At 37.7% G+C, this 27,892-nt stretch overlaps 1 protein-coding gene and 1 long non-coding RNA gene across 10 annotated transcripts; one reads left to right on the forward strand and one right to left on the reverse strand.

Annotated features, from left to right (window-relative positions):
* The first annotated feature begins 1,971 nt into the window (after positions 1-1,971).
* On the forward strand, positions 1,972-21,747 carry LOC136251003 (uncharacterized). Of its 7 annotated transcripts, XM_066043371.1 has the most exons (16): positions 2,473-2,551; positions 2,966-3,460; positions 10,138-10,244; positions 10,302-10,650; positions 12,315-12,497; positions 13,735-13,844; positions 16,329-16,358; positions 16,413-16,448; positions 16,524-16,621; positions 16,697-16,910; positions 19,000-19,067; positions 19,294-19,447; positions 20,706-20,798; positions 20,852-20,965; positions 21,008-21,093; positions 21,454-21,747. In XM_066043371.1, exons 1-16 carry the CDS (start codon positions 2,506-2,508, stop codon positions 21,638-21,640), a joined length of 2,370 nt encoding a protein of 789 aa, XP_065899443.1. In that variant the 5' UTR covers positions 2,473-2,505; the 3' UTR covers positions 21,641-21,747. The 7 variants fall into 7 exon arrangements, with proteins under 7 accessions (XP_065899442.1, XP_065899446.1, XP_065899445.1 ...); XM_066043370.1 differs by lacking the exon at positions 2,473-2,551 and adding an exon at positions 1,972-2,081 and having other exon boundaries at positions 10,138-10,650; XM_066043374.1 differs by lacking the exon at positions 2,473-2,551 and adding an exon at positions 2,065-2,081 and having other exon boundaries at positions 2,996-3,460; positions 10,138-10,650; positions 21,454-21,746.
* A 756-nt stretch (positions 21,748-22,503) lies between these two features.
* Positions 22,504-26,181, reverse strand: LOC136251001 (uncharacterized). 3 transcript variants are annotated; one of them, XR_010698878.1, is made up of 10 exons: positions 24,006-26,181; positions 23,822-23,855; positions 23,597-23,771; positions 23,491-23,547; positions 23,262-23,370; positions 23,071-23,211; positions 22,940-23,020; positions 22,801-22,888; positions 22,677-22,747; positions 22,504-22,625 (listed from the first exon to the last, which is right to left on the reverse strand). It is a non-coding gene; the product is annotated as an uncharacterized lncRNA (long non-coding RNA). The 3 variants fall into 3 exon arrangements; XR_010698876.1 differs by having other exon boundaries at positions 23,262-23,436; XR_010698877.1 differs by having other exon boundaries at positions 23,262-23,436; positions 23,487-23,547.
* Between the last annotated feature and the right edge of the window lie 1,711 nt (positions 26,182-27,892).

Genomic DNA, 27,892 nt, shown 5'->3' on the forward strand with positions numbered 1-27,892 from the left:
TCTTCCCCGATGAAACCCTGAAATTTGAATCATTTCCAAAAATAAAGTAAATAAACAAATGCTCTATTATAGTAATACCTCTCCATCTCGATCTTTCACTACGAAGTTACATCTTTCGTGTCCCCTTTGTAGATGGTCTACTTCCCTTGAGGCGAATGTCAAGTTTCATTTACTACTGTTATTAGTGCCAGGAGCGTAGCTAGCTTTCTGGATTGCCCGGGCACAAGGTTCAACTGTCCCCATGCAAACCAAGTATTTGGCAAGAAACGCAACCCATCTCTATAGACTCTTTATTACACATTTGCTTTCGAAAAACTGTTGAAAAGTGCACTGATAGTCTACATGTAGCTACCTACGTACTATACACTGCTGTGTGTGCAGCTTAATTAGACTAAGATACTACTGCATGAAAAATATAGAAGCTAAATCTAACGATGATTGACTAACTTAGCCTCCAACCCCAGTATCAGACTTCTTTTTCGGCACTCTTCTGCCCTTGCTTCTGCCTGACACCGGCAGCGCTTTACATACATAATACTTCATCAGTGACAACTCAAGCGCCAATATCGACTTTTTGTCTTCTCTACTTGAGTGCTTTAGCATACCAACATTGAAAAAGCTTGAATAAAACTTATTATTTATGAATAGTAATTGTAATCAACACATGCACTGTTTATTATTAGTAGGCATTCCAGCCCAATTTTTAAATTTTGGAAAAATGGGCTTTTTATATGCTCAATAGATAGAGTATTGATTGCTGATCTCAGAAATATATAGTTTGTTGGGCTGGAATTAGCTACTTTGGCATGCATAGTGCTTAAAAACTGAAAAAAGGTACATTTTTTCTCCGGGGCTCCCCATACATTTAAAGGGAAAAATGGCACAATTAAATCAGGAAGCCATCTAGCAATCTGGACTATCTTGAAACTGCAGTTGCTTCTAGCTGCAAGTTTGTACATGTAATGAGAGTTACTTCAGATTGTATCAGATCTCAGCGATCTTTGTATGCTTTGTGGTGAGCAAATATGTTTCACCTACTGCACACTTCTTCAATACAATGGTGCATGCCTATAGGCAAGAGGCTATGTCAAGTAAGCAAAAACATCAAGTTAACAACTTATAAAGGTAAACAACTAAAGTGGAGGTGTCACAATGATGCAACAGTACCTAAGGTGGAGTTGCGGTTTTAATTATGGCATTGTTATGCCGACTTTGAAGTGGTTTATACTTTTGAGATGACGACACAGCCATCAGAAAATTGCTCTGGAGCTGAAAATCGCTAACCAGAGCGAAGTAACTACGCACTTTAAAGTAAGCACCAGTGACTACCTTCCACCCGACAGTACGTTTTTTAAAGTTTTAAAGTATTCTACATACATTACAAGGCTTGAAAAGATTACAAAACAACACAAAACTTACTTATATGTAACGCGCACGATAAAACTAAGATTGTCATGATGATCAGCGTGTGGACAAACCCCACAGCGATTTTCATCCTCATTGGAGCTCGGACGACGGAGCAATCCCAAGTTAAACACGAGTTGTTATTTTGTGCCAGGGTTCTATTGGGGAATATACGGAGAATTTTTTTATTTAAAAATCTCGGATACTGGAATGCCTATTATTAGTAACTGTAACATACACAATGTAGCATACATACTTTAACTTATTGATTGTAACGTGTTCTGTGATTTACATCCTAGGCAAACCAGCTGTGCTGCCTGCCTAGTAGTTAATAATAAAGATAAAGATAAACAATGATTCTGCCTCCAGTAAGACGGGCACCACAACAGACTGGGAATTGGCTTTTGTCCGTCTATACCATTAGACGTCTAACAAAACAATTACTTTATATCCAGTACTGTTGTCCACTGAGTGGTTCTACCAAATTGCAGCACAAGTTTGACCTCATCTTCAGTTGACTCTCGACCCGCGCTTAAATCTTAAAATGTTATCACGTGATGATGGGCACTGCATAGAACAGAAGTTTACTAAATTGACGGAGGAATCTTGGCAAACTCAGGTATACACGATTTTTTTTGATGATGCTATTATTACAAGACGCTCCAAAAAGATAGCAAGTGCGTATTTTAGTGTGTATTAATTACGGGCGCCCCGGTGGGCACCGCTATTACCAGGCTCACTACCCGGGCACCAGCAATGATTGCCCGGGCCTGTGCCCGTGCAGGCCCGGGTGTAGCTACGCCCCTGATTAGTGCTTTACAGTGACCAGCACTGAAGGTCTGACAGCAACATGTGCTGCAGCCTTAGCCTTAGGATTACCTAACCTAATTTCATAGTGACTGAAAAGGTGTTGTGCTGTAGCATGGATAATACATACGAGCTAAGTTTTCTGGAGCCCTGGAAACAACACTAGAGTGAAACAACGTTTCCCACCATGTTTGGCCCACGACTGAGCTTTCACGTGTCAAAGCGCTTCTATGGCTGTAGCAAGTACCGGTACGTGTAGTGGCACGGAAATAAACGGAATTCCGTCTATATGCAATGTCACTAAAAACGCTCTTGCTCTCGATAACAACGATCTGTAATGGTTAGTACACAGTAACTATATGTAAGATGCATACTGCACATATTTATATGCACGTGAATTTAACATGTTCTTGTGTGACGGATTCACTGATTGACATGTAGCTAGCTAAATTCATGGCGCGGCCTTTTGAGTCGCCAACCGAGCGGAACTCGCCTCGAGGCTCACCTACAAACTTACCCATGAAATTCCGTGTCCAAGTCAGTGCTATCCAGCTATTCAAATGACCGTGGCGAGTTAGACTAATAAGAGACACTATAAATTAACTTAGTTTGTGTAGGCAGTGTCTCATATGATAAGGTCATGTGCAGTAATCTCCTGACCAGCCTAGACCTGAAATTATTGGTAGCCTTGACTATGAATCTGTGTATTCTATAAATAACATCATACATGCATACCTTTCTCATTATGGTCTAGTGGTAAGAGCTGACAATGCTTGCATTAAAGGACTGCCCAAAAGCCTGTCACTATGGGAAGAAGATTCTATACCAAATGGAACTATAGCATTTGTTAATAATCAATTTACATGTAATGGAATAATCACTCATGTCTCTGTTGGCTATGAAGTTGTCGATGGTGGTTATCACAATAATGAAACAGGTGTGCATTTTGAGCTTAGAAGGGTGGCACAAAATGGCAGCTTTGATGTGGTCCAGTCTATACCATTACTGATAGAACAAGCTTGGAATGAAACAGATGATCGTGATCGTTATATTCTTAATAACTATGAACTGTCTGATACTATTCAGTTTCAAGAGAATGATTATATTAGTATCTTTACACCAGTTAATTCTACTGTTAAAATTCTAGTGGATGTAAACTCCACCAATACCAGCAGATATTTTGTTTGTACTATTGATCAAATAAGTTGCATAAACTACAGTGGAGCTATGCAAGTAAAGATTACTACCAGTAAGAAACTATTGGATTGTAGCATGCATAACATGTGGTGTAGAAAATCTCCAATAATTTAGCCAGAGCACATTGCTGTGTAGGGTAGAGTATATCATTGATGTGAGCAGGGATGACCAGAGTAGAGAAGCTTGGGAACTAGAGGTTGGGTCTAGGGTACATAAGCCCTTCAGAAAATGTAGCCAGTATAGTTTAACCGTCATCTATATAATAGTTGTATCGTGGGCCTGAGTAATTTACTTGATATGTACACCCAAGCCTGGCCCAAGGGCATGGGTGTACATATCAGACAAATCACGAGGGCTAGCCCTTGTGATTTGCCTGATAAGGGCATGGGTGTACATACCATATTTCTATAAATATAAGCTGCGAAAAATTTTCACGAGTTAAATTTTCATGTTAAAAATTTTTTACCTGTGTCCTCAAGCGACGAAAAATTTTAACAATGAATTACATAACTTTATTAATTCTATATCGCCTTCCTTGTATATAGGAGAAGCAGAATGACAAGTTGTGAAACTTTTTTTTTCTGAAGTGTGGTGGCTCCGTTCCATGGAGGCTGCACCCCAGATTCAAAAGTTGTCCATCACAAATCAAGCAATGGACTGGAGTGGAATTGCTGTAGCTAGAAGCTCATTCCATGCAACTTGCATATTTGAGTACTATAATTATATATTTCATTTAATGTGTGCTGTAGTAGTTGACTATCATGGAATGGCATCGTTACCAATGCTATCGCTTGTGTGGGCGAAATAGACGAAGACAGCTCTCCTCTAGGATGGAGGAGGCCCTTGTTTTTAAAAGACTGCAGCAAAGACATATGCTTGACATGCCAATGGCCAAGCCTTGATCCAGGTGGCTATAAAACAGTTAACCGAATTCATTCTGTAGTGTTATAATTGAAAAACGTGTTATAATTGGAAACTTGTCAATCAGTACATCACGTGCACAATCTAAAAATAACCTAAGTGTTACAATCATGGTGTGTGCATGTGCAAGTTCTGTCAAAGTCTTATCACTACATCTCCCCTCCTTTAAGGTTCAGAATCATAGTCAATCTGGTGGACGTATAGCCGTTCCAGTCATTGATCGGGTAACAGTTTGTGAGGGGTTGCCACTATCTTGTTGTGTGTCCTCCATAGTGGGGCTTACTGTGCCCACAGGATTGGTGCCATCTTGCTGTACAGCATTAGTATTGCTACTGTTTGGGACCACACAAAGACAGCAGTGGTTACGCCTGATTGGCCCCTGAGGTGTGTTTACAATATAGGAGCGAGGGGTGTCAGCTTGAGACCTGACTTGACCAGATGTTCTTGACTGGCCAGATGTTACCCACACCTCCTCCTCTTCAGGGATAGGAGAAAGAGAGTGAGCTTGATGGTGTCTATCATAAGCCGTCTTCTGTTTGAGTTTAAATTTGGCATCTAGCTCTTTAAATGATTCAAGGTATTGCCAGAGTGGTTTGTATTGGTCCTCCACCTGTGGTAAAGTGGTGCACGGGAACGTCCCATCAGTAGTTGTGCTGGGGACAAGTTGCACCAAGGTAGGGGGGTAGTGCGGTAAGTCAGCAGAGTCAAATATGAGTCGTCCGAGCTTTTAAGCAGCATTTTTACAATTTGAACAGTACGTTCAGCTTGTCCGTTGCTTTGCGGGTAATGCAAGCTGCTGGTGATGTGACGAAACTTGTATGATGAGGTAAACTCAGCAAACTTGTGAGAAGAGTACTGAGGCCCATTGTCACTGATAACTATTTCTGGGATGCCATGTCGTGAAAACATGGATTTGAGTCCCTCAATAATGGTTTGTGATGTCATAGTTTTAAGTTTGATAACCTCAATGTACCTGGAAAAGTAGTCGACTGCAACCAGATAGTTGGCTCTGTTCAGGAAATATAGGTCTGTCCCGATCTTTTGCCAGGGGTAGTCAGGGAGATCTGTTGGTAAAAGAGGTTCTCTCCCTGGTGTTGAGATTCTCACGCAAGTTGGACAGTTTTCTACCATGTCCTTAATGTGGTTGGTAATACCAGGCCACCATACCGATATATTTGCTCTAAGGCGGCACTTCTGTATTCCCTGGTGGCCTTCATAGATCTTTGAAAGAATCTCTCTTTACAACAACTTGGAAATCACTATTCTTGGCCCATACAGTAGTAGGTTCTTATGCAATGTAAGATGACCCTTAGCTTGCCAGTACAGTTTGAGTTCAAGTGGGACATTCCATTTGGATGGCCAACCATTCTTGCAGTAGTCAATCAGGTTAGAGCAAACTGGGTCACTGGCTTGGGCTTCGCAAAATTCATTAAGCCAGTGAGTGCTGGCTGGTAGCATAGTAACACAGCTCTCTAAAAGACATTCTACTTCTTCCTGTAGGGAGCAGACCACTGCTGAGGCTGTGGACCCCTACATTGTAATTGAGTAGTTAATAATTTGTGCCAGTCACCACGCCAGTATGTAACTCCATTTCTGGGTGAATTCCTTCGTGATGAACGAGATTTTCATTTTCCAGATGGCTGATTTGCTGTATACATAGTGAAGGAAGACCTCAAGAGAGACATAAGCACTTGAGGAGACATTAATTTTTCAGTACTTTCAGCTTTTCTTGCCGTTTCTTGCTGTGTGTAGCTTCATTGTCGCATTTTGCCATGTGCGCTTATCATCCATGGTTAATTACAAGAAATGTGTATGAGCTTAACAAATAATATGCACTTGATAGATACATGCCAAAAAAAATTGCGTACAAGATCGAGATACTCTAATAGAGCAGTCACTCTAATAAAGCAGTCACAGTGTTCATGAGGCAGTGTAGCTTAACTATGAAGCTATGAATAAGGATCTTTATATACTTTATAGTAAATACATTTGGTAAAGGGCAGCCATTATTGCTGTGACCTTTTTTTTGCTCTTCAACTTTTCAGCAAAGTACACCCCCCTTTCCAAACTCTGGATCCGCCCCTGCTTAACAACCTGACTCTACAGTACTTTGATTGCAGCGGTGCTTTTCAAATAGTTCTTCCAAAAATGAAGCATAATGGATACTTCACTTTTCAGATGATAATTGGTAGCTGGGACGCACAGCACCATTTCTTTCTTTTGATGTGATATGAGTGCATGGGTTCACCAGTCATAATAATATTATTTTACAAAAAGAAGTTAACAAACATTAAAGTACACAAAAAAATGGAATTGTCAACTAGAGTAGGGACCATAGGACATTGATAAAAAGTACTCAAACAAGCTGGAATAGTGCATTATATTAAATCACAGTAAAACAATAAGAAGTGTTATATCCCTACTGTGCTCAAGATACCATAATGGAAATGATATAACGCTTCTTATTGATTAAATATCATGGACTACTCCAGCTTGTTTCAGTACTTTTTATCGATATGCTATGGTCCCTACTCTAGTTGAAAATTCCAATTTTTTTGCATACTTGTTAATAAAATCAAATAAGATTAAAGTGTTGAACAGTATTATGGAGGTACTTTTTTGTCACTGTCCAGTTTTATCATTGAACACTTGTCACTGAGGTAGCTAACTAGCACCTTTCACACAATACTCCAGCCCAAAATTACTTCCAAATAGCACCTTAAAGTGTGCAATTTCAAAATTTTCCTGGGAGGCATGCCCTCAGACCCTCTTAGACTGAGCATTATGCCACTTTCACTTTTATTCTGATGCCCCTGTTGCAAACATACATTATAGCTATGGTGGATTTCATTAATTTAGGCCACCTGATTATAGTGGCCAGATCTCACTTAAATGGTGTACATCGTAAAGGACAAACTAATTACACTGTTGATGTCAAGTATCCAGAAAGGTAATGGTATACTTTGTGACCTCAACGTCATCTCTCACATTTTGGTCCACACTTCACTCAAGTCATGAAATAACATCATCTGTACTATAATTAGTAACACAATGTGTCATACACTTTGTCCATGCAAGTGAAGTGTAGTACACTATATAACATCATTGTATCAAGAGGATTGCAGTCTGATATGCTAGGACCTTAAGTGCCCAGCTAGCTGACCTACCATAGGTGTCTTATTAATAATAAGTACAAGTATAAGAAAAAAAATAGGAATTTTAAATTAGAGTAGGGACAGTGTATAGTGCTGCAATAAAAAGTACTGGATCGGAGTAGTATGTAATGTCCAAATACTGTAATACAATAAGAAGTGAATATCCTTATTGTGGTACACTCAATGCACAGTAGGGATATTCACTTCCTATTGTTTTACAGTATTTGGACATTACGTGCTACTCCAATCCAGCTTGTTTCAGCACTTTTTATTGCAGCACTATACACTGTCCATACTCTAATTTAAAATTCCTATTTTTTCTTATACTTGTTTGTGAACTTATTTTACAAGCTCATGACCACTAAATAGCCTATTTTTCACAAAACCGGTCACAATATTATATAGAGTTAATCAAAGCACTACAATTTATACTAGATTATGACTCATACAATAACAACTGATTAGAGGACGTGGCTTTACATAAGCCTGTAGACAATAATGGATGTGGATTTGAGTGTACCTACCGACTGATGAATGGGTGTGGCTACCATATGTCTACAGACATAAGTGGGCATGGCTCACAAAAGGAGCAGGGCTACGCTGCGATCTCATGTTACTACACGTCCACATCATTACACTAATTAATTTAGCATGTGACCCAATCCTGGTCAGACTCGGATAATCTGTAAAGTGGGACCTGGATGGCCCGACTCAGTTTTAACATTGTTACTAAACTATATTTATTGATTTACATGTTGCTAGTTCACCGCGAGTTGCTCTCACTGATCGATATCAACTACCAACTTTGAAAACCAGCGAGCCACGTGTATTCAAATAGTTTGGTGCAGCGCTAAGCTAACTTCGTATATTCGAATAGTTTGATGCAGTATATACCTGTAGATGGAAGCCGTACTGTAGTCTATTAACACTCAGCGGTAGAACCTGGACTGATGGCCATGGTAAAGAAAGATAAAAGGTCTTCATTGAATTAGAAACATTTCTGTAAAAGCATTAGGACTGTAGCTATAGCCAGTTTTTCGCTATGCTTAACTGAAGGCATCAGGCAGGCAGGCGGTCGGGCAGGCAGGCAGGCAGGCAGTAGAAAATTCCATTGAATAAATTTTTTTTAAATTCTGTAACAACTTAACAGAAATGTTTCAGGTCAATCTGAAGACACTTTTGGGCTTGATTTTACCCAACCAATACTGTCATGTTGTTGTGAGGAAAATCGAGGCAAGTTTTTGGGTTATATTATAAGAGTCACACCCACACCTTCTCTGTCCCTACTATACAGTACTATCATACTGTATGATAAGGAAAGATTAGAAATTTTAGGGATCATAACAAGGGAGGTCAACTACACCTGCAGCTGGACATTTAATTCCTACTTCTAAAAATTGTTAGCTACAGGTGTAGTTGACCTCCATTGTTTTCTTGCTTTATGTTCCCAATGTTCCCTAATAAAATATATAATTTTTGATTTTCCTTATACTTTTTTGTTTACTTTTTTGGAACAGTGACTGGTAAACCAACTCATGCCACATGAAGGAAAGAATGGTGCTAACCAGACATAATGCATGCATCCCAACTATCAGGGTAAATGTTGTTATCATTTTGCTTCATTTTAAACTTCGTTCCACCTGTTACAAAGCATTACAAATGAAGAATATCACAAGAAGTGCCTCTGCCATTAATCATATTACTACAGAAATTGAAATTAAACATGTGCCCCGACTATTCATTGCTGGTAAGCAAACAGCTATTCTACTTCATTTTCAAATATTTTACATGTTACAAACAAAGAACAGTACAAGTAGTACCTCTACAGTCAATCCACTCACTATGGAAATTAGTAGACAGCTTGCACTGTAGCCATCGCACATACAGACACCTTTAAAATATAATTCAGACAACTCCCAATATGTATGACATGTCCAAATCTGTCCTTAAACAAATGTTTACTCATATACAAAAGTAGATATGAACTTTTAATGATCAATGATGATCAATGATGATCAATGACTTTTAATGATCAATGATGATCAATGACTTTTAATGATCAATGTAACTGTAATAGAGGCATTATGTGCTCTCAAGTGCAGTACAAATGTTGATTACAAAACAGCCATTTGGTGCAAACAACTGTAAAGAGTTGCTGACTTTACCTCTACTGATGTCAATAGGATTTTCAACAGAACTAATTTGGAAATGAAAGGTTGTACACTGCACCTTATTATGTTGGTTTTAGTAATTATAAAGTTTTGTCTAAATTGCATTTTAAAAGTCTGCGTTGCCTTTACAATTTTCAGTGCTAAATTTAGTAGTGATAACTGCTGACTACCAAATTTGATCTCAAAATCAAATTCATAAGGGGCAGCCCTGACAGACTCTCGTATAAGCTGACTCATAGTACCTGAGTGGTGCACAAGTATTCCAGTGCTGGTTCATACTGTACGTAGGCATAAGCATGCTAGTGTGACCCAAATTGATAGTGTATAATTTCTCATACTATTACTTTCACTGTCTGTATGAGTACACAACTGGTGTATAATAACCAAATTTGACAACATACTTAAAGCAGTGGAAAACTTAATTGTATGAAAGTATAATAGTTGCATCTGCTCAACAGTGATTCATTGTGTTTTGTATATAGGTAGTTGTACTGTTGGGATTGCATCAACGTCATTGAGTGAAGAAGATAAAACTGTTGAAATCATAACACGTGAAGGGAAAATCCAAGGTCACGTCTTCTTCCCACAAGTAGGATTCCAATGTGCAGTAAGAATCACAGCTCTGCATGGTATATTCATAATAAAGGATCCTTCACCTGTTTCACTGTACCTTCAATTATGGAGAGATGATGACCCCTGGACACTTGTATGGCAAATTGGACTAAACTTTACAGCAGATTATTCTACTTGTAATAACACACAATGTGTTGTCAACTATTGGTTACCTAATGATTTGCAAGTTATGACCAAGAAGGGAGATTTCTTTGGGTTCTTTACATTTCATAATTTTGAGAATATTGTAAAGTTTTATGCTAAGGGAAGCCAAACTCCATACTTGACACTTAATTCTGATTGTATACATAGAGAGATCCCAAGAGAAAAGGAAAATGTGTTTATTTATGGCGATTCATTTCCACTGATATCCTTTGATTTCGGTACATACATTTTCACTGTATGTGTGCATTGCATACTACAGTATCATACAGCACAATAGAATAGTACTGTATATTTCACTGCTTGAAACTTCTTTGTTTACTAGAGTGGTATATCCCCAGTATATGGAACAGTTAATTGTTTGGTATTTTAGTACTTTTTCAGTAAACCTGCATTCACTGATGTTTTACTGAGAGTTTAAAACTTAGTAAAACAATTATGTTCCATATACTTAAAGCTACTGACACTTTACTATGGGTACAACTACAGTAAAGCAGCTTAGCAAATTAGTAAACTAAGAACCTTCAAGCAGTGTTTGGGTCATGAAGGTTTGAGCTACTCAGGGCCATAATATCAACCCATATCCAGTCTCACAATACCTTTATGGTGCCTTGGCAGTATTGGTGTGGTATAATCAAGCCCAACAGTGTCTACAGAGTGGCAAAAATTGTGATAAGTTACTACAAAATTTTAATTTTTATATTTAGCAGAATTTTATACTGACTGACTAACTACAGTGGAACCTCAATTATCCAAACACCGATTAACCGAACTCTCGATTATCCGAACAACAAATGGACTGCTCAATTAGGGTATTTTGTCAAAAAGTGTATGCTTTATTAGAGTAGTTGAGCAAAGCTCAGTATATAAATGTATGGATATTCGATCTTACGTACTTTTGATTATCCGAGCACCCTTCCCCCCAATTAGTTCGGATAATCGAGGTTCTACTGTAACTGCCTACCTACCTGCCTACCTGATGCCTTTAGACAAGCATAATTTGACAACCACTAAAGCTACAGCCTGATTTTCTGTTAGACATCACTTTAGCCCAACTGGTGCCTTTTGGCATACCACAGTACATACAGTGTATGCTTGATGGACTTACCTGTGTGCTTCTTTGTGTCCCATTTATCTGTGCTGACAGTGCAAGGTGATTCATGGTATAGTGCAGTGCGATAGCTTCCGTATGTAATGAAAATCATCCAAGTTTTTTGTTGTGAGTGGATTGATTGCAAAGGTCCTTCTCATAGTGTTCTTCATTTGTAACACTGTACAACGGGCTGAATATAGTTGAAAACAAAGCATAATGACACTAGCTATTCAGTAATAATTGATGGTTGGAGCATGATGGTTGGTTAATTGATGGTTGGTTGGGGCATTCAGAAGCAATATTAATTTAATGGCATGCCTGGTATCATTCTTCATTTTGATGTGGTATTCATGCACAGATTCATTAGTATAAAAAAGTAGTGGAAGGAATTTTTAGTTTGATTAGGTATCATAGCCATAAAAAGTAGCGAAACAAGTGAGATTGCATACACCTGCAGATTTATTAGACTTAAGTGGACATTTAATCCCTAATTCAGGTATTGGCATAGACTGAAGTAGGGATTAAATGTCCACTAGTATATCTGCAGGTGTACCTAGTTTCACTGCTTTTTATGGGTGTGATCCCTAATCAAACTGAAATTTCCTCCTACTTGTGGTAATAGGGATCATGAATGTTTGGGCTTTCCCTATACCCAATACCATCCTCACTCTTCTTTGTTGACAGCTCAGCAATACTGGGTAGAAGACAATACACACTCGTCTGTCATGTATCCTTACTGCTTTCATTGCCATGGCTGCATAATACACTACCATGTGTCTTGATGCTTTGTAGATTTTGCAGTGAAGAAAAATGGAGTTCCTATTCAAGCTACTGCATGGAGTAAATTTTGTCAGACACATGAAGATACAGACTACTTACCAATTCTCATTGCAACTGTTGTTGCTCTTCTAAGTTGCTTTCTAATAACAGCTTTGATTGTATTAGCAGTAATGTATTGTAAGATTAGAATGAAAGGTGAGTGGTGGAGTATTATAATCCATGCTAAACAGCTAAGCTATGGACCCTTGGGTAAATGTGACATAATTTATTTTGCATACTGAGCTGGTAACAGCTTCTAAACAATATTCCAGGCATTATCTATCTCTTGTAATGCTGGAGACACCATTATCAAACTACAACTGCTGGTATTACTCTTCCTTACAAGTCACAAAAGTCGCACATGCATTAATTTATTAGAATGTTTACAAAATGTGTGCACTAGTAGTGATAGAGGCTATTGTTGTTGTGTAGATTTATTCCTTACTACTTCAGTATTTAGCACTAACATTTAGACTAAGTGGTGAGCCAAGTTTCGTGCCACCTGCCTGCTTAATATCAAAATTATAGTGTCACCAGTGTGACACTATTGAGTGAATACCAATCTGCAGGTGTGTATTCACTAAAAATTATGGCTAAACTGTGTAGGAATAGCCACAAAGCTACATAGCTCCACTACTGTCATAAATAATCTAATTATTTAGTGTAAGGTATATCTGGATACACTATAATGAAATATTATTGCTCTAACACTGTACTCACAAAGAGTTAACACAAACTCAAACATCCATAACCCTGTAAATATATTTGTATCAAGTTTAGTAAGTGAATTCACCCTTTGTGGTACCTATCTCTACCACATTTTAAGTCACTTCAGCTAAAGGAACCATTTAAGAAGAAAACATGAAGCAAAATCAAAAGTGTGGCTGTCCATATCTCAGAAATGACTGGAGCAATATTAGTCAATACCACAGTGTAATGTGCAGAGCACATACAGAAAATTTTAAGAATGCACACAGCCATTATTATCATTAACATCATTGTAGCCATTTCATGGCTGCCACCTTTGATTCCCAACTTCTTTTCACCCAGGATGTTTAAGGCTGCACCCTATTTATACAGTTTGGCTGTTTTTGTGTGGATTCACATACCGTATAGTCGGAAATTTTTGAGGGATGAAACTTTTGCGAATTTCGCGAGTGATCGTAGCTTCTTGAAAATATAATTGTGAAATGTTTCAGTTTATAAACATAGCCATTACCCACTTTCTAGACTTTCATGAATTAAAAAAACGTGAAAATTGTATTTTGCACTGTTTCGCAAAAGTTTCATCCCTTGAAAATTTCCCACTACACAGTATGTCAGATTTCTCATGTACATGTATCACTTGCCATTATACAATATATTAAGCAGAATATGATACTCCTCTCTGTAGCTTATGATGCAATGGCATCATCAGAACTACTGACTACATATCACAGAATGCAGGATTCCTATTCTTTTAGACATTACTATAGACTGCAGTCAGTAGACGAGATGAAACGGGTAAGCAACATAATGAGTTTGAATAACAGTAACATTTTATAATAAAAACTTTGACTTGTTCTTAACGGTCAGTGTATAAATGTATATAGTGTAACCCATATGACATCATTGTGAAAACTTCTTAAAAGCTAAGGTTATTACCATTGGGCATATGTAATTGATGCAATATCATGTCCTTTACAGAAACTGAACAAAGGTACATGATAGCATACAGTGTTTCTCTCAATAAAGACTAACATTATTGTGACCTAGTCTGGAAAAACTGTCCTATTTCCTATTTAAAAGTATCAAGAAATGCCAGTTTAAGTATTTAGTGCGTTGTAGCTCACCAATGGTTGAATCTATGTGTACCAAATTTTCACATGTTTTCTTATAATTCCTTACCTTCCAGAGAATTCACTGTACATGTAGCCAACAGCTAAGTGTCCCACCATTTTAGTAAACTGAGACTGACTCTATCAGGCGAGCTCCAAAAGAGGTGGGTGGGTGGCGGGGGCCTGGAGGAGGGAAGAGTTTGTTAAAATATTAAGGAGAAGGAGTAGGGATGAATATGGCCAAGTTATGGGCCACTCAGGTCTCAAACTGGCTAAAATGACAGGAAACGTACAGTGCAGGTCTTTAATCAACACCACAAAGCTGTACAGTTACATACAGCCATTCCCAGGCTGACCAGAGTTCCATTAAGACCCCAGACTGCACGTATAGACTGCCACCGTGCTGGGAAAAACAGCCAGCAAAAGAAGACCACTCAAGTCTAGCTGATTTTGATGTGCAATTTGATATATAGTTTATTCAAGTGTCTTTGTGTTCTTGATGAAAAATCAAATCTGCTATCATGGGTGATAAGACCGGTTTTCCCAGATCTAGTCACATATATTGAATAATCACTAACTCTGTGCATAGTGCAATTTTATAAAGGATGAATGCATATTAAAATCAGAAGTACTTAAGACTCAGTGAATGGGAATGTCTAAGTGCTGCCTTGGGTGATAACTACTATAGAGCTAGACAGAGCAGCTCTGCTACTCTGCCAAAAATTAGTTATCACCCATACGATGATAAGTAGCTTATCACCCTCTGGCACTCATGACATCATAACAACTGCCAATGGTATTGTTTACAAATGGGGCAAATAGCCAAATATGGAAATGTTATTACAAATAGTCCACCAATACAGTACTTAGACTTGCAAAGTTTACAACAAAATGGTTAATTTTACACAGTGACACCATACCCATACAATGGTTTAATAAATGTCAAAAATTATGTGTTGTTGATTTTTGCTCCAGCAATCAATTCCAGCAGTCACTACACTGAAGAACCTGACAGTCTCTGATGCCATCATTCTAATCATGGACTAATAGTTGTCAGTCTTTTTAGTCATTGCACACCACTCCACCAAACCCAAAACAAAGGCAAATCATACCTGGAAACTTAGGCTTCTCTGTAAAATCGTCCATTGCTGCTTTATAGCCTGTATATAGTGTTTCTCTAGTAGCTACAAAAAGTTAAATCTCTACACAATTCAGATGAAATATTCACAGGAACTTGAAACAGGAACTCACTTTAATATCTGTACACTCTCACACATTGGCATGATATCATTGTTATTAAACTTGTCCTCAGCTTCACCTTGGACTCGTGAACTGAGGTTTCATTAGGCTTTGATCATTGCCACAAAAGGTTGGGTATGCATGCAATCTTGCTAACCACCAAGCGATCATACATGGCATTACGCTCATTCAAACACTGATGTAAATGTCAGTAATGACAAAAATATCACCTTCATAATGGGATATAACTATAACTAGTAGAGATTATAATGAAGGCTTATTTCATGTGATCAATGCTAAAAAGGCAGTTTCACCAATGACTTGGCTAACCCAACAGTGCACTCAAAGCAGCTTGAAATTCTTTCAACAAGTCCATGGATGGATTTTATTAAATTGTGTATCTAATACTTAACTAATTGCCTTGTTAAGGACAATTTTTATTTTTATAGGGAAGCCATCATGTGCTATCTACCGCAAAGTGACACCTTGCGCTGTAAGCCAGAAGAAATGAGACACAATGGTAATTCCGTGATGCACACATTGTGCTGTATGCCAATAAGCACTTGTCAGGCTGAAGCAATCAGAAATCAAGCCTGTAGCCTTGGCTGTTATTGAGTTAATGCTTGTCGGAAGGCATCAGGCAGGCAGGCTAGTAGGCAGTTAGTTATTCAGTCAGTGGAAATACTTCTCATTGTTTTTTAAATTTCTGTGTTAACTTTTTGGAAGCATTCTGGCTGCTCTAAAGACACTTTTGGACTTGATTCTACCTAACCATGACAGCCAAAACACCATGAAGGTATTGTGAGGCTGGTTTCTGGTTAATATTTTCATGAGAAACTGCAAATCTCCATGATTCCTACTATACAGTTACTACCATACTGTATGATACATGTATGAGCTGTGAATTAAAATAATTCCTTTATATGTACAGTGTCAGGAATCAGCTACAACTAAATCTACAGTGAGTATATATTTGTGTACTGACAATCATTCATTGTGTGCGTTGTTGTTGTAGCATTTCTGTGGATCTTACCTGGCTATCAATGAAGGAGTAAGTTCAAAGTGATGTGGATTTACCATGTATGTAGCTATGTATTACGTTCATTGATGTCACTTTGTTGTGTAGTATGATCCTAATGAGGTCCCATTTAGAACACCCTGTACTGATTTGGATGAAATATCTACTCAATTATCTAATTTTGGAATATCTCCAACATCTGTTGAGTAAGACTCTTTGTAAATATGTTTTGTGTTCCATAAGAACTAGAGGTTACAGAAGCATATTTGACTTCTGCTAAGGTTGGGCAAGGAGATTGGGTCAGGACAGTTTGGAACAGTGTTCCATGGAGTATGGAATCATGATGATCAAGTTGAACAAGTTGCTGTTAAGATGTTACATGATGGAGCAACAAAAATGGACAGGATCAAATTACTAAAGGAGGCAGCCATTATTGAACAGTTTTCACATGCTAACATTGTTAAGTTGTGTGGAGTTGTGATCAATGAAGATCCAGTAAGTGTGGGGTACCCACATTTGTAAGTAGACTATGTATATGCTGGACGTATATGTGTTCTGTGCATTTATTTGTTTATACACCTACATGTGTACACATGCACATGTACATGCATAGGGCACACACATAGTAGCTTTCTGCTGCTGTTGGTTGTACCTATCCAGTGGAACACTGAGTCACCCATGCATCACTGCATTACTTGGGTGTTACATGTGAGTCCAAGCAAATTCTTCTGGGGTTTGGACTGGCATTCCCACAGAAGGCTGTTCCATGTCTCATGGGTATGGTTGATTGTGTGTGTGTGTGTGTGTGTGTGTGTGTGTGTGTGTGTGTGTGTGTGTGTGTGTGTGTGTGTGTGTGTGTGTGTGTGTGTGTGTGTGTGTGTGTGTGTGTGTGTGTGTGTGTGTGTGTGTGTGTGTGTGTGTGTGTGTGTGTGTAGATATCTGTGGCTTCTCTGGGCATAAAAATCTACCCAGTTGTGCTAATGGGTATCAAAGTGAAGCCATCCACTGGATGATGTGCTTCCCAGTCCCCACTATTGGTAGTAAACCAAACCATGGCTACCTCTTCCTCCCTCGTGGATGTGTCGTTTGACACTTGTGTCTGGTGATGTCCTGTTGCCTTCGAAATTCAGGGTGGCAAGTTTCACAAATAAATTGTGCAGAAAGAGTGATGTTCTGCACCTTGTTCAGTCCTTTCTGGCACACATCTCTCTACACGTTTCTGTCTTTGGAAAGGTGGTGCCAATCAGCCTCAGCACTACTGAACCTCTTCAAGTCCTGTCTCTCCAACAGAACTTGGCTCCATGTGCAGGCTGAGGCTGTAGCAACCACCCAAATAGCAGTCTCTTAGGGATCCCAACATCATCCATTCTTGTTGAAGATTGAATTGTTCCATAATCGGTGTATGCACTGTAGGACAGACATATAGCAGGCAAATACGAAATCTACTACAGCATGAGGCAAAGCTTAATATATGCTAAATAAAGCTCAAAACATTCCCCTCCAAGTTCTGTGTTTTCAGAGTACAGTTGATTTTGTTTGTATGAAACATTATATATTCTGCATAACTGTACTGTACTTGCCAAAGTGTACTGTATCTACCCATATAACTGTACTGTATGAATAGATACAATACAGTTTAATTGGCCATACAGTATAATGTATGGAAAATACAGCACACATCTGGCCATGGGCAATGGAAATGGGGGAAGGGTAGGGGGGCCATTCCCCCCGCCCACTTGGACAATGCTTGAAAGAAAAGATCGAGATACTCTAATAGAGCAGTCAACTACTCTAATAAAACAGTCACCTTTACATTTCCTTTTAAAACTGTAGGTAGCTAGCTACTTAAGTAGTAGCTAAAAACATAGTAAAATAGTCTAAAATGGGCTTTCTAGGATTCTAAAGTATGAAAATTTTCCTGGGAGCAAGCCCCCAGACCCCCCAAGAATAGCAACATATCTGTTGTATGGTTCAAATTGCATAGGGTAAATTTCATTGCCAAAGTTGGCCTCCTTGCTCTTTGGCCTGCTTCACCACCTCTGCATCTTGCACTTTTATCACCCCAAAACAAAATACACTTATAATGCAGCCCATGAAGCAATGGATGGGCTACTTTGACACAGAAGCTTAAAATAATAATTATTACTAAGAGCCAAGTACATTAACAGAGTAGAATAAAGATTTATTGGTTTTTGGATACCAGTGAATTCTACCCTATGTGCAAATAGTGTGTATGTGTGTGCATGCATACATGTATGCGTGTGTGTGTCTTGTGTGCAATGCAAACATCTAACATATACCAAATCTGTCTCCATTCCAAACACAGTTCTTATTTGGGCATTTTGTAAGGTGTCTAATTCTCTGCTCAGCTTGACCTGCACCCAGTACACTTTTATCACAAAAATGAAGAGAAATGGTAACAGGGTGAAATCCTCAGTCTTTGTGTTACTTAGAGTTACTCTGATAGAGTAGTTGGATAGTCTAACAGTCACTATATAAAGAATTACATAGCTATTGCTTGAATTCCATCATAAACTATTTGAAACATGCATACTGTTGTTATTTTAATTGCTGTATTCATAAGGTTATGATTTTGCTGGAGTATCTGTCTAAAGGAAACCTCTCTAACTTTTTGATTTCTATCAGACCAAAGTAAACTAAATACACTGAAACCTCTCTAATCCGACACCTCTATAATTCAGAATACCCCCATAATGTGGCATCGTTTTGTACATCAAAAAGACTTTTATCATGTAATACTACCTCACATCCTTGCTAATCTGACACGATTTTCTTATCCCAATGAGCATCGGATTATAGAGGTTTCACTCTACATATATACTCTACTTGTGGTTATATTTCTTATACTACCCCCTAGGGAAGGTGAGCCTGTTGGACAGCATATCCCTCAAATGTTGTTGGGATTTGCTCGTGATGTTGGATGTGGTATGAACTACCTCAGTAACAAGTGCTTCATCCACAGAGACCTTGCTGCCAGAAATATCCTCCTCACTGAAAATAATGTTTGCAAAGTGAGTGCATCAAGAGTATTTTATAGTAACCAGTCCAAGAGTATAATGTATTACCCTTTGATTAATGATATCGTAAAGTAACATGGATATTTCATTAATTATTAGTTTACACAAAATGATAATTTGAAATGCATGCATAGCAATGGGCCTTTATTCACCATTAATCACAACAATTGTTGTACAAGGAAAGTGGTATAAGGGCCCAAGATAACTCCAGCTCACTCTTGAAAGCAGTGACATGAATGAGCATGTTTCCACCCTTCAGGATTTACTTGGCAGTGCCAGGACTCAAACATTAGCTTTAACGTTATCATCTTTTCAGTTGGTTTAGCAGCTGAATTAGACTAAATACTAGGCCTGAGCCTATTATGCTCAAAATTTTACCTATTATTCTTTCAAGAATTTCCCAAAAAACTCTCCTATTATTCTTTTTGTTATTCTTGTATCCAACCTATTATTCCATAATTATTCTCATTCAGTATATATCTGTGGCTAGTCGCTTAGTTTTCAAGATGCTGCTATAAGTAGTTTTGTCCGAATTATTAATAACCATATATGAAGCATTCCACCTTACACATCATTTTTCTATCCATAATAGTTACAGCAGACTTAGAATAGCTACGTATCTACAGTAATAATTCAAGTGTACTTAATTATTAGTGTATTATAATAATATGCTGTAACTATTGTATAGCTAAGTTAGGTAGATAATAATGCTCAAAGACTTGAAGAAGATACACTGGTATAAGATGTACAAGTTTCAGAATTGCAGATAATCATGCAGTTAAATCCCTGATGCTGGCTGCAGATTGTTAACATGAAACGATCTGACTGCTCTATTAGAGTATTTGAGCGTTCTATTAGAGTATATCGATCTTTTAGAGGCCTTTCAGCTCCTTTCAGCCAGCACTCCTGTCAGCTTTATATCATTTGTAGTAGCTTAACTCTTTCTTCTAGGTAATCAAGAAGAGACACGCCCTCCAATTCCACCGATTATTCCCGTGGTCATCCGATTATTCTAAAATTATGCCTGTAACCATCCTATAATTCCGGAATTATTCTTACGAAATTGGTGACCTATTATTCTCAAGATTATGCCGGCATAATAGGCGCAGGCCTACTAAATACCGCAATATATAGGCAACTTAAATGAACAATTATTTAAATACCTGTGTTGCTCTACACAATCATTAATCATGGGTTACTACTTTATACTCTTGGTAGTGTGCAGATATACACACATGATACTACATGACAGGTTGCTGACTTTTGCATGTCAAGGGACTTAGAAAATGACCACTATTATGTAACACAAGGTGGATTTGTGCCTTTCAAGTGGACAGCTCCTGAGGTACATACACACCCTGTGATTACTGTCTTTATTTCATTACACCATATTATTAGGCACTTTTATATCGGACATACACAACAGCCAGTGATGTGTGGAGTTATGGTATCCTCTTGTATGAGATGTGGAGTCTTGGACAAAAGCCATATGAAGATCATGACAACACTGAAGTTAGTTGACTAATAATCCCAGTAATAACACGCAATATACAGGTATTGGATAAGCTAGAGAGTGGCTATAGACTACCACCACCCCCAGGGTGTCCACGACATATCTATCGTGTTATGATACAATGCTGGTAAGAGTGATACAGTTGCAACAATGTTTACTTACTGTATTTCCTTGTATAAAAACTGCATTCAAATTAACACCTGGTCCTAAATGAAGGCCAGAGCTTTAATATGAGGAAATATGGTATTTATATTGTCCAAAGCTTGCCATATAACAGAATACATACATACATGCATACATACATACATACATACATACATACATACATACATACATACATACATACATACATACATACATACATACATACATACATACATACATACATACATACATACAGACATACATGCATACATGCCTACATGCATACATACGTACATACATACATACATACATACATATAATGGAAAGTTTATTGTTATTTTAGGAATCCAGAGCATAAACTCAGGCCAACCTTCTCTAATGTATTGCGAGTAATATCACAACCATCCTATGTGTTATTCCACTGGTTTGAGGAGGACAAACAAGCTGCTGGATCTAAATGTGATGTTATAGGAGCTCCAATAGAGGCTGGTCATAGTTTATATCCTGACTTGCAGAATATATACAGATAAATGTTTTGAATGTCTATTTTATTATTCAAGTATGTAAAAAATAATACTATTGTATATGTTACATTAAAAGTATATTTTTAGTATTTATGATACCTCCTCTATCAATTATTATAATTATACGTCTATTGAGTTACCTTAGAGATTTACAAATACCCATGCGAATAGCTACATGAGATTAAGAAATTTAAGCTACGATGTCACAAGAAATGGTGCAAATAGATGTGTAGTAGGTACTGCTAAACAGTGTACTATTACACATGTACTCATGAACAGCACATTTTAAGTTTTTGGTAGGACCTGTAAATCAACTGTCTGATTCAGAGTGCCAGCTACACAAATAATACCTGTTGATATAGATATAAGGTTACTTCACTATCTACCATATATATCTGGCCAAACATACTGTACTTGTCAAAAGCAAGGTCATGAGTTTGCATTTGACAACCGGGACTTATGTAGATTAATTCCTGGTATATAAAAATTTATTTATATACTGACTGTCCCACTATATGCTGGTCCAGTAGAATCTCTCTCTCCCTCTCTAGATCTCTCTCCATACAAGTATACACAATGGATAACAATACATACACTGTGAAAAAAGCTCAGAATAATAAGGTATATAACAGTCTTATTATGTTAGTATTGGAATGAAATAGTACAGCATATATTATTAGATTAGGACTTTACTATAACAAGCTTATTGAATACATTTAAGACAGTCATATATTAGAGATTAAATCACTAGTATAGTGCGGTGTATTATCAGACTATACTAAGCCTATTTCAGCCATATATTGGCTACTATACTACTGTACTTTTTTACTTTCCTATAATCTGTGGCTACCTTAATTAAATAATTTCTACAATTATATTTGTAATGAATTTAATTCTGTAAATATGCTAAAACCACAATAGGTACAGCTAGTAAATCAATGTCTCCTTGGCTGGCCATGACAGTATCAAACATTTATCAGTCTTTATCCAACTGCAGCAGGTAAGACAGTAAATACAATTCACAAATTCCATTACAAATTACCTGTATTATCATCACTATGTAGAACTCTGTGACAATCTGTTAGTCGTCTGGTAGAACTGTCCCCCACAGCTCTAATACAAAGATGGTAAATATAATGTGTATTCTGGATAATCGTTGGACTTACAGTTTGTAACAATAAGAGTCTCATAAAACCACGACTTTGTCTGGAAACCTAGTATTACCAAGTAGAACAGCGGCTAGGTCCCACAACTCTATTAAAGATGGTAAATATAATGCGTATACTGAACAATCATTGTACTTACAGTTTGTAACAATCTTTTAAAACTGAGACCGACAATCCATGTACAACTAAGACAAGTCTGATAAGATCAGGTCTCACAACCCTAAACGGAGGCAAACATAATTCATATTCTGGATTACTTGGTGTACTTACAGGTGTTATCAGTGAGTCTAACCAGACATAAAACGGCCACTTAGTATGTGACTTTGTTGGGCTAACGTGTTACGTAAGCTCACAAGAAGCATCTGATACACTGATAACCAAGTCCAAGAATCTTGTAATCACTAAATACAACTGAAACAAGACTAAATATAATATAATTTGCATACTCTCAGTGAACTTACTTTTGTTAGCAATACGAGCATGGTTAGTGAAATAAGGACAAACAAGACAGAACAGGTTCTTGAAAGCACTCAACTCATTTACAGTGCCAGACGAGGTAGCAGCCATCAGCTGTTGATGAAAAACATGAAGAAATGAGATCGGTTCCCAGAAGAAATGAGACCAGTTTCCACAAACCTAAAGAAGGTAAATATAAATTGTATGCTGGACACTCTCAGTGTACTTACTTACAGATGTTAGCAATAAGAAGAATCTCCTAGAACTGAGACCAAGTCTGTAATTCCTACCCTATTGAAAAGAAAATGAATAAAAATACAATCAGGCTTAATGCACTTACAGCTGTAAGTAATTAGATGGCGTTGAACAACTCCGTGAAAAAAGAACAAAACTGTCCACATATGGTCACTACCAGATTATTTAAAGGAAGCAGCTGCCATTGAAAGAAACTAATACTGCAGATGTTGTACACTGACAGCCTGTAGAACTAAGAGGTTCGACAAGAAACTGTACCTCTGAAAAGATAATATACAAAATCGTAAGAGCAGACCATGCAAACTCTTACTGTTGATGGCTGATGAACTGTGTCCACTCGTCATCTGAGATAACAGGATATAAAACATGTAATAGCTACGTACACAGCAACACCAAAGTTGAATCATTTGCAGGCCATTGTCATGCAATACACAATAAACAATTTAATACGGCTAAACCTATCGTACGAGCTATCATTTTAGTCTAATACTTACTCATCTAGAGCTGTTTTTGATTGCTGCCATCGAAGGAATTGTCCACTTGGCCGCGCCACTTCACCACTACAGCCAGCAGAGATGTACAGTTGTGGTCCATAACTATCATCGTGGCTCATTGGACGATGGCGCCGATCGCGCACACTCTCTCCGCGAGATACGCCGTCGTATCACTCACATTTACAACCTCTGATACAACAATAGTGACAAAGATGGCGACTTAATTGCATCTGATACGCATGCGCACACCACTGACCCCTTCAATTTTAAACAAGCATTACTACGAACTTTTGCAGGTGTGCTAACTGTGCAAGAAAATCTAGATTTGTATGACTCTTAGATTGAATAATTAATTTTACTGGTATTATATGCTTTACCGTATGAAAATGTGTGCGTATGAAATTATCACAACAAACTGAAGCTAGTTAGCTAGCTATAGTGATTAACAGAAGTGTAGCTACTTATTGTAAAATCATCATGACTTTGGTACAGTAAAAAAATCTTACGTCACATGAGATGGTGAAGCTAAAAATGAGACAATAATGAGATCTGATGGTGAAGCTAAAAAGTTATCACATTTGTTAAGTAAACAAAGCCATACAAAGAATGTGTATTAAACTAAAGTATAATCTGTTTCCCATAATATAAGATGGGGTTTATACTAAAGTATAAGATAGTTAGTATAATGCAAGGCTATACTGAGATTATTTGTATAGTTTAAGCCATTAGATATACCATCTTATATTCCTCTTTTTTCAGTGATATTTCTGTGCTGGTCACTGTTAAAACCATAACAAAAGAATATAATAGTAATACAGCTAAAGAGAACACATAGTAGTTGACCAAGTATAGCTACGGATTTTGTCTAGAGTTCAGATTAAGAGCTTTATGCACAAGGTAAGTTTGGTTAGGGTTAGTTTATAACGTATGCTACTGGTATGCATGGTACACACAAGTATCAAGACACACGGTAGTGTGTCGTGCGGCCAAGAAAGCCAGCGACCACACCGTGAGTACACACGGTAGTGTGTCGTGCGGCCAAGAAAGCCGGCGACCACACCGTGAGTATATTTACAGGTTTACAGGAAGAAAGAAAACAGCTTTTTCACGCATGCATAGCTCCATGGCCTCTTCTCCAAAGCACACTAGTTTTGCATTATAGCTGTCCCCCAGGTAGGGTACGCCACACAGCAAATTAGATTAAATTTGCAACAGCCATTTGCGAGATATGGGCGTCCAAAATTTCATTTTAATTTCTTCGTTTTTTTCTTCTTATGCCATACGGGGGGCTACGGGGGCTTCAATTTCTTTTCGCACACTTTGCAAAAATTGCTATAAAATGCAAACGTGTAACTCGATTGCCTCGATCTTTGGCACAAATTAAGAACTTGTAACGGTGGATTCACATACCAAGTTTGTTGTAAGTCTGAGTAGTATTCAAGGAGTTATGGACGTTTATTCACGTAAAAACAGATCAAACTTTTGTCACGGCTACAGAGTAAACCAAGCATAGAAATAACTTGAAAATTGGTGTGTAGATAGGCTGATCATCGTAGCAGTGCCTTTTGATAGTTTGAATAGCAATAGAGTTACAGCGACAAAGTTATAAAGCAAAAACTAAGCAAGTGTAAAATCGCGGGATCGAGATACTTTAATAGAGCAGTCACTACGGGGTAAAAAAGGTGTGCAAAAAATGTCGAAAAAAACAACTTACCAGAGTTCGAACCATGGACCTCCATACCTAACACCTCCATCCTTAACCACTGAACCACTGCTACCTTGACTGATCACCTTACTTAATTTCTGCTTTATAAATGAAATTTCTAGTTGAAATCTGCTTATAGTCAAACGTTTGTAATTTCATAGATCTACCAATAGAAGTTCTAGACTGTTCTAGAACATTCTATGTATGTTCTATTAGAAGTCCTCAAAAAAATGTGCACTCTATTAGAGTATTACAATAATATTATCAAATATTGAATTAAATCATGCAATGAAATACATTTATAAGTCTGTCTTCAATAATCATCATTGTATCTACATAGAAAAGAAGAAATGTGAGTAAAGACAAACCTCAAAGTCAGCCATAGGCTGGTTTTGGGGCCTTGTAAAGTACAAAAAGGAGTGAAATCCACACAAAAACAGCCAAGCTGTGAAAAAATGGTGCGGCCTTAAAAAGCCTGGGTGAAAAGAGTTGTGAAATCAAAGGTGGCGGCCAAGAAATGGCTGCAATGATGTTAATGCTAAAAATTTTAATAATGGCTGTGTGCATTGTTAAAATTTATTAGCATTAACATCATTGCAGCCATTTCTTGGCCGCCACCTTTGATTTCACAACTTTTTTCACCCAGGCTTTTTAAGGCCGCACCATTTTTTCACAGCTTGGCTGTGTTTGTGTGGATATAGTATACAGGTATACACAGATATGCACATGAAAGCACTGCCTATGTACACTTGTGCATACTTGCAAATTGGTGTGTACATACTCATGTGTATATCTGGCGTGTACTTCTGTACTGTACTATACTGTTCTTAAACTTGTGTGTACCTATGTATACGTACCTGTACATGTGTACACCTGACCCTCCCTTTAGATGGGAGGTCTCTGCAGCTACTGCACAAAAGCAATCTAAAAGATTATCATGATCAGTGACTCTGCAGTATAGTCATGAAAAAGTAATAGGCAATAGTGCATCCATGTGCTCGTTCAGCAAGTTGTCAAGAAAAACACACATTTTTGAGCCATTCTTAGAAGAGTCATGGAATGATAGTTAAAGTTTCAAAGCCTCAGTCACTACCCGGCTTCAGTCAATCGTTTACAAAGTTATTTTAGAGCTATACAGCTACACACCTAACACAAATTTTACTGTTAAACTATACCGAATTAGTTAAATAGCTAGCTGTGGATTTTGCAATACTGTGAAAACCTCAAAAATGAAGATCATACACAGATATAACTAACTATGAAATCCACAGTAATAGTTTCGGTAATGATAATTTGAAATTAAAGATTCTGCTGTGGTGCATTCAACAATGTGGTGTGACAAAGAATTTCATTATCTTGATGATGACATCAAGGAGTACCTGTAGGTGCCTGTATTGCAGAACAGTTCAATTAATCCGAACATGTGGCTTAATTAATTATCTGGCCTGGTTGATGTCTGGGGGTGAAACTCTGGAATATATTGATGGTAGATCTGATCAAACTAAACTGTTCCCTAGTGATTCCTATTGGCATTGTACAGGATATTGTATTGACATGATTATGATCATGATTATGATCATGATTATGAATACTGAAAATACAGTTACAAACTGATATATTCACAGCAAATAACAAAACTGATATTAGGCATTCCAGACTGATTTTAAAATTTTGGAAAAACGGGCTTTTTATATGCTCAATAGATAGAGTATTGATTGCCGATCTCAGAAATATATAGTTTGTTGGGTTGGAATTAGCTACTTTGGCATGCACAGTGCTTAAAAACTGAAAAAAGGTACATTTTTTCTCCAGGGCTCCCCATACATTTTACAGGGGAAGATGGCACAATTGAATCAGGAAGCCATTTAGCAATCTGGACTATCTTGAAACTGCAGTTGCTTCTAGCTGCAAGTTTGTACATGTAATGAGAGTAACTTCAGGATCTCAGCGATCTTTGTATGCTTTGTGGTGAGCAAATATGTTTCACCTACTACACACTTCTCAATACAATGGTGTATGCCCATAGGCAAGTGGCTATCTCAAGTTGGTAAAAACATCAAGTTAACAACTTATAAAGGTAAACAACTAAAGTGGAGGTGCCACAATGATGCAACAATACTTAAGGTGGAGTTGTGGTTTCAATTATGGCATTGTTATGCCGACTTTGAAGTGGTTTATACTT

Source organism: Dysidea avara, chromosome 3, assembly GCF_963678975.1.
Source record: "Dysidea avara chromosome 3, odDysAvar1.4, whole genome shotgun sequence".
In the NCBI taxonomy this organism is placed as follows: Eukaryota; Metazoa; Porifera; class Demospongiae; order Dictyoceratida; family Dysideidae; genus Dysidea; species Dysidea avara.

Coding starts and splice junctions, on each gene's coding strand:
- LOC136251003 (XM_066043369.1), top strand. CDS start 2,506: ATGTCACTAAAAACGCTCTTGCTCTCGATAACAACGATCTGTAATG. Junction 3,461..10,137: donor GCAAGTAAAGATTACTACCA/GTAAGAAACTAT, acceptor TTTTGTATATAG/GTAGTTGTACTGTTGGGATT. Junction 20,799..20,851: donor TCAAGTGGACAGCTCCTGAG/GTACATACACAC, acceptor CCATATTATTAG/GCACTTTTATATCGGACATA.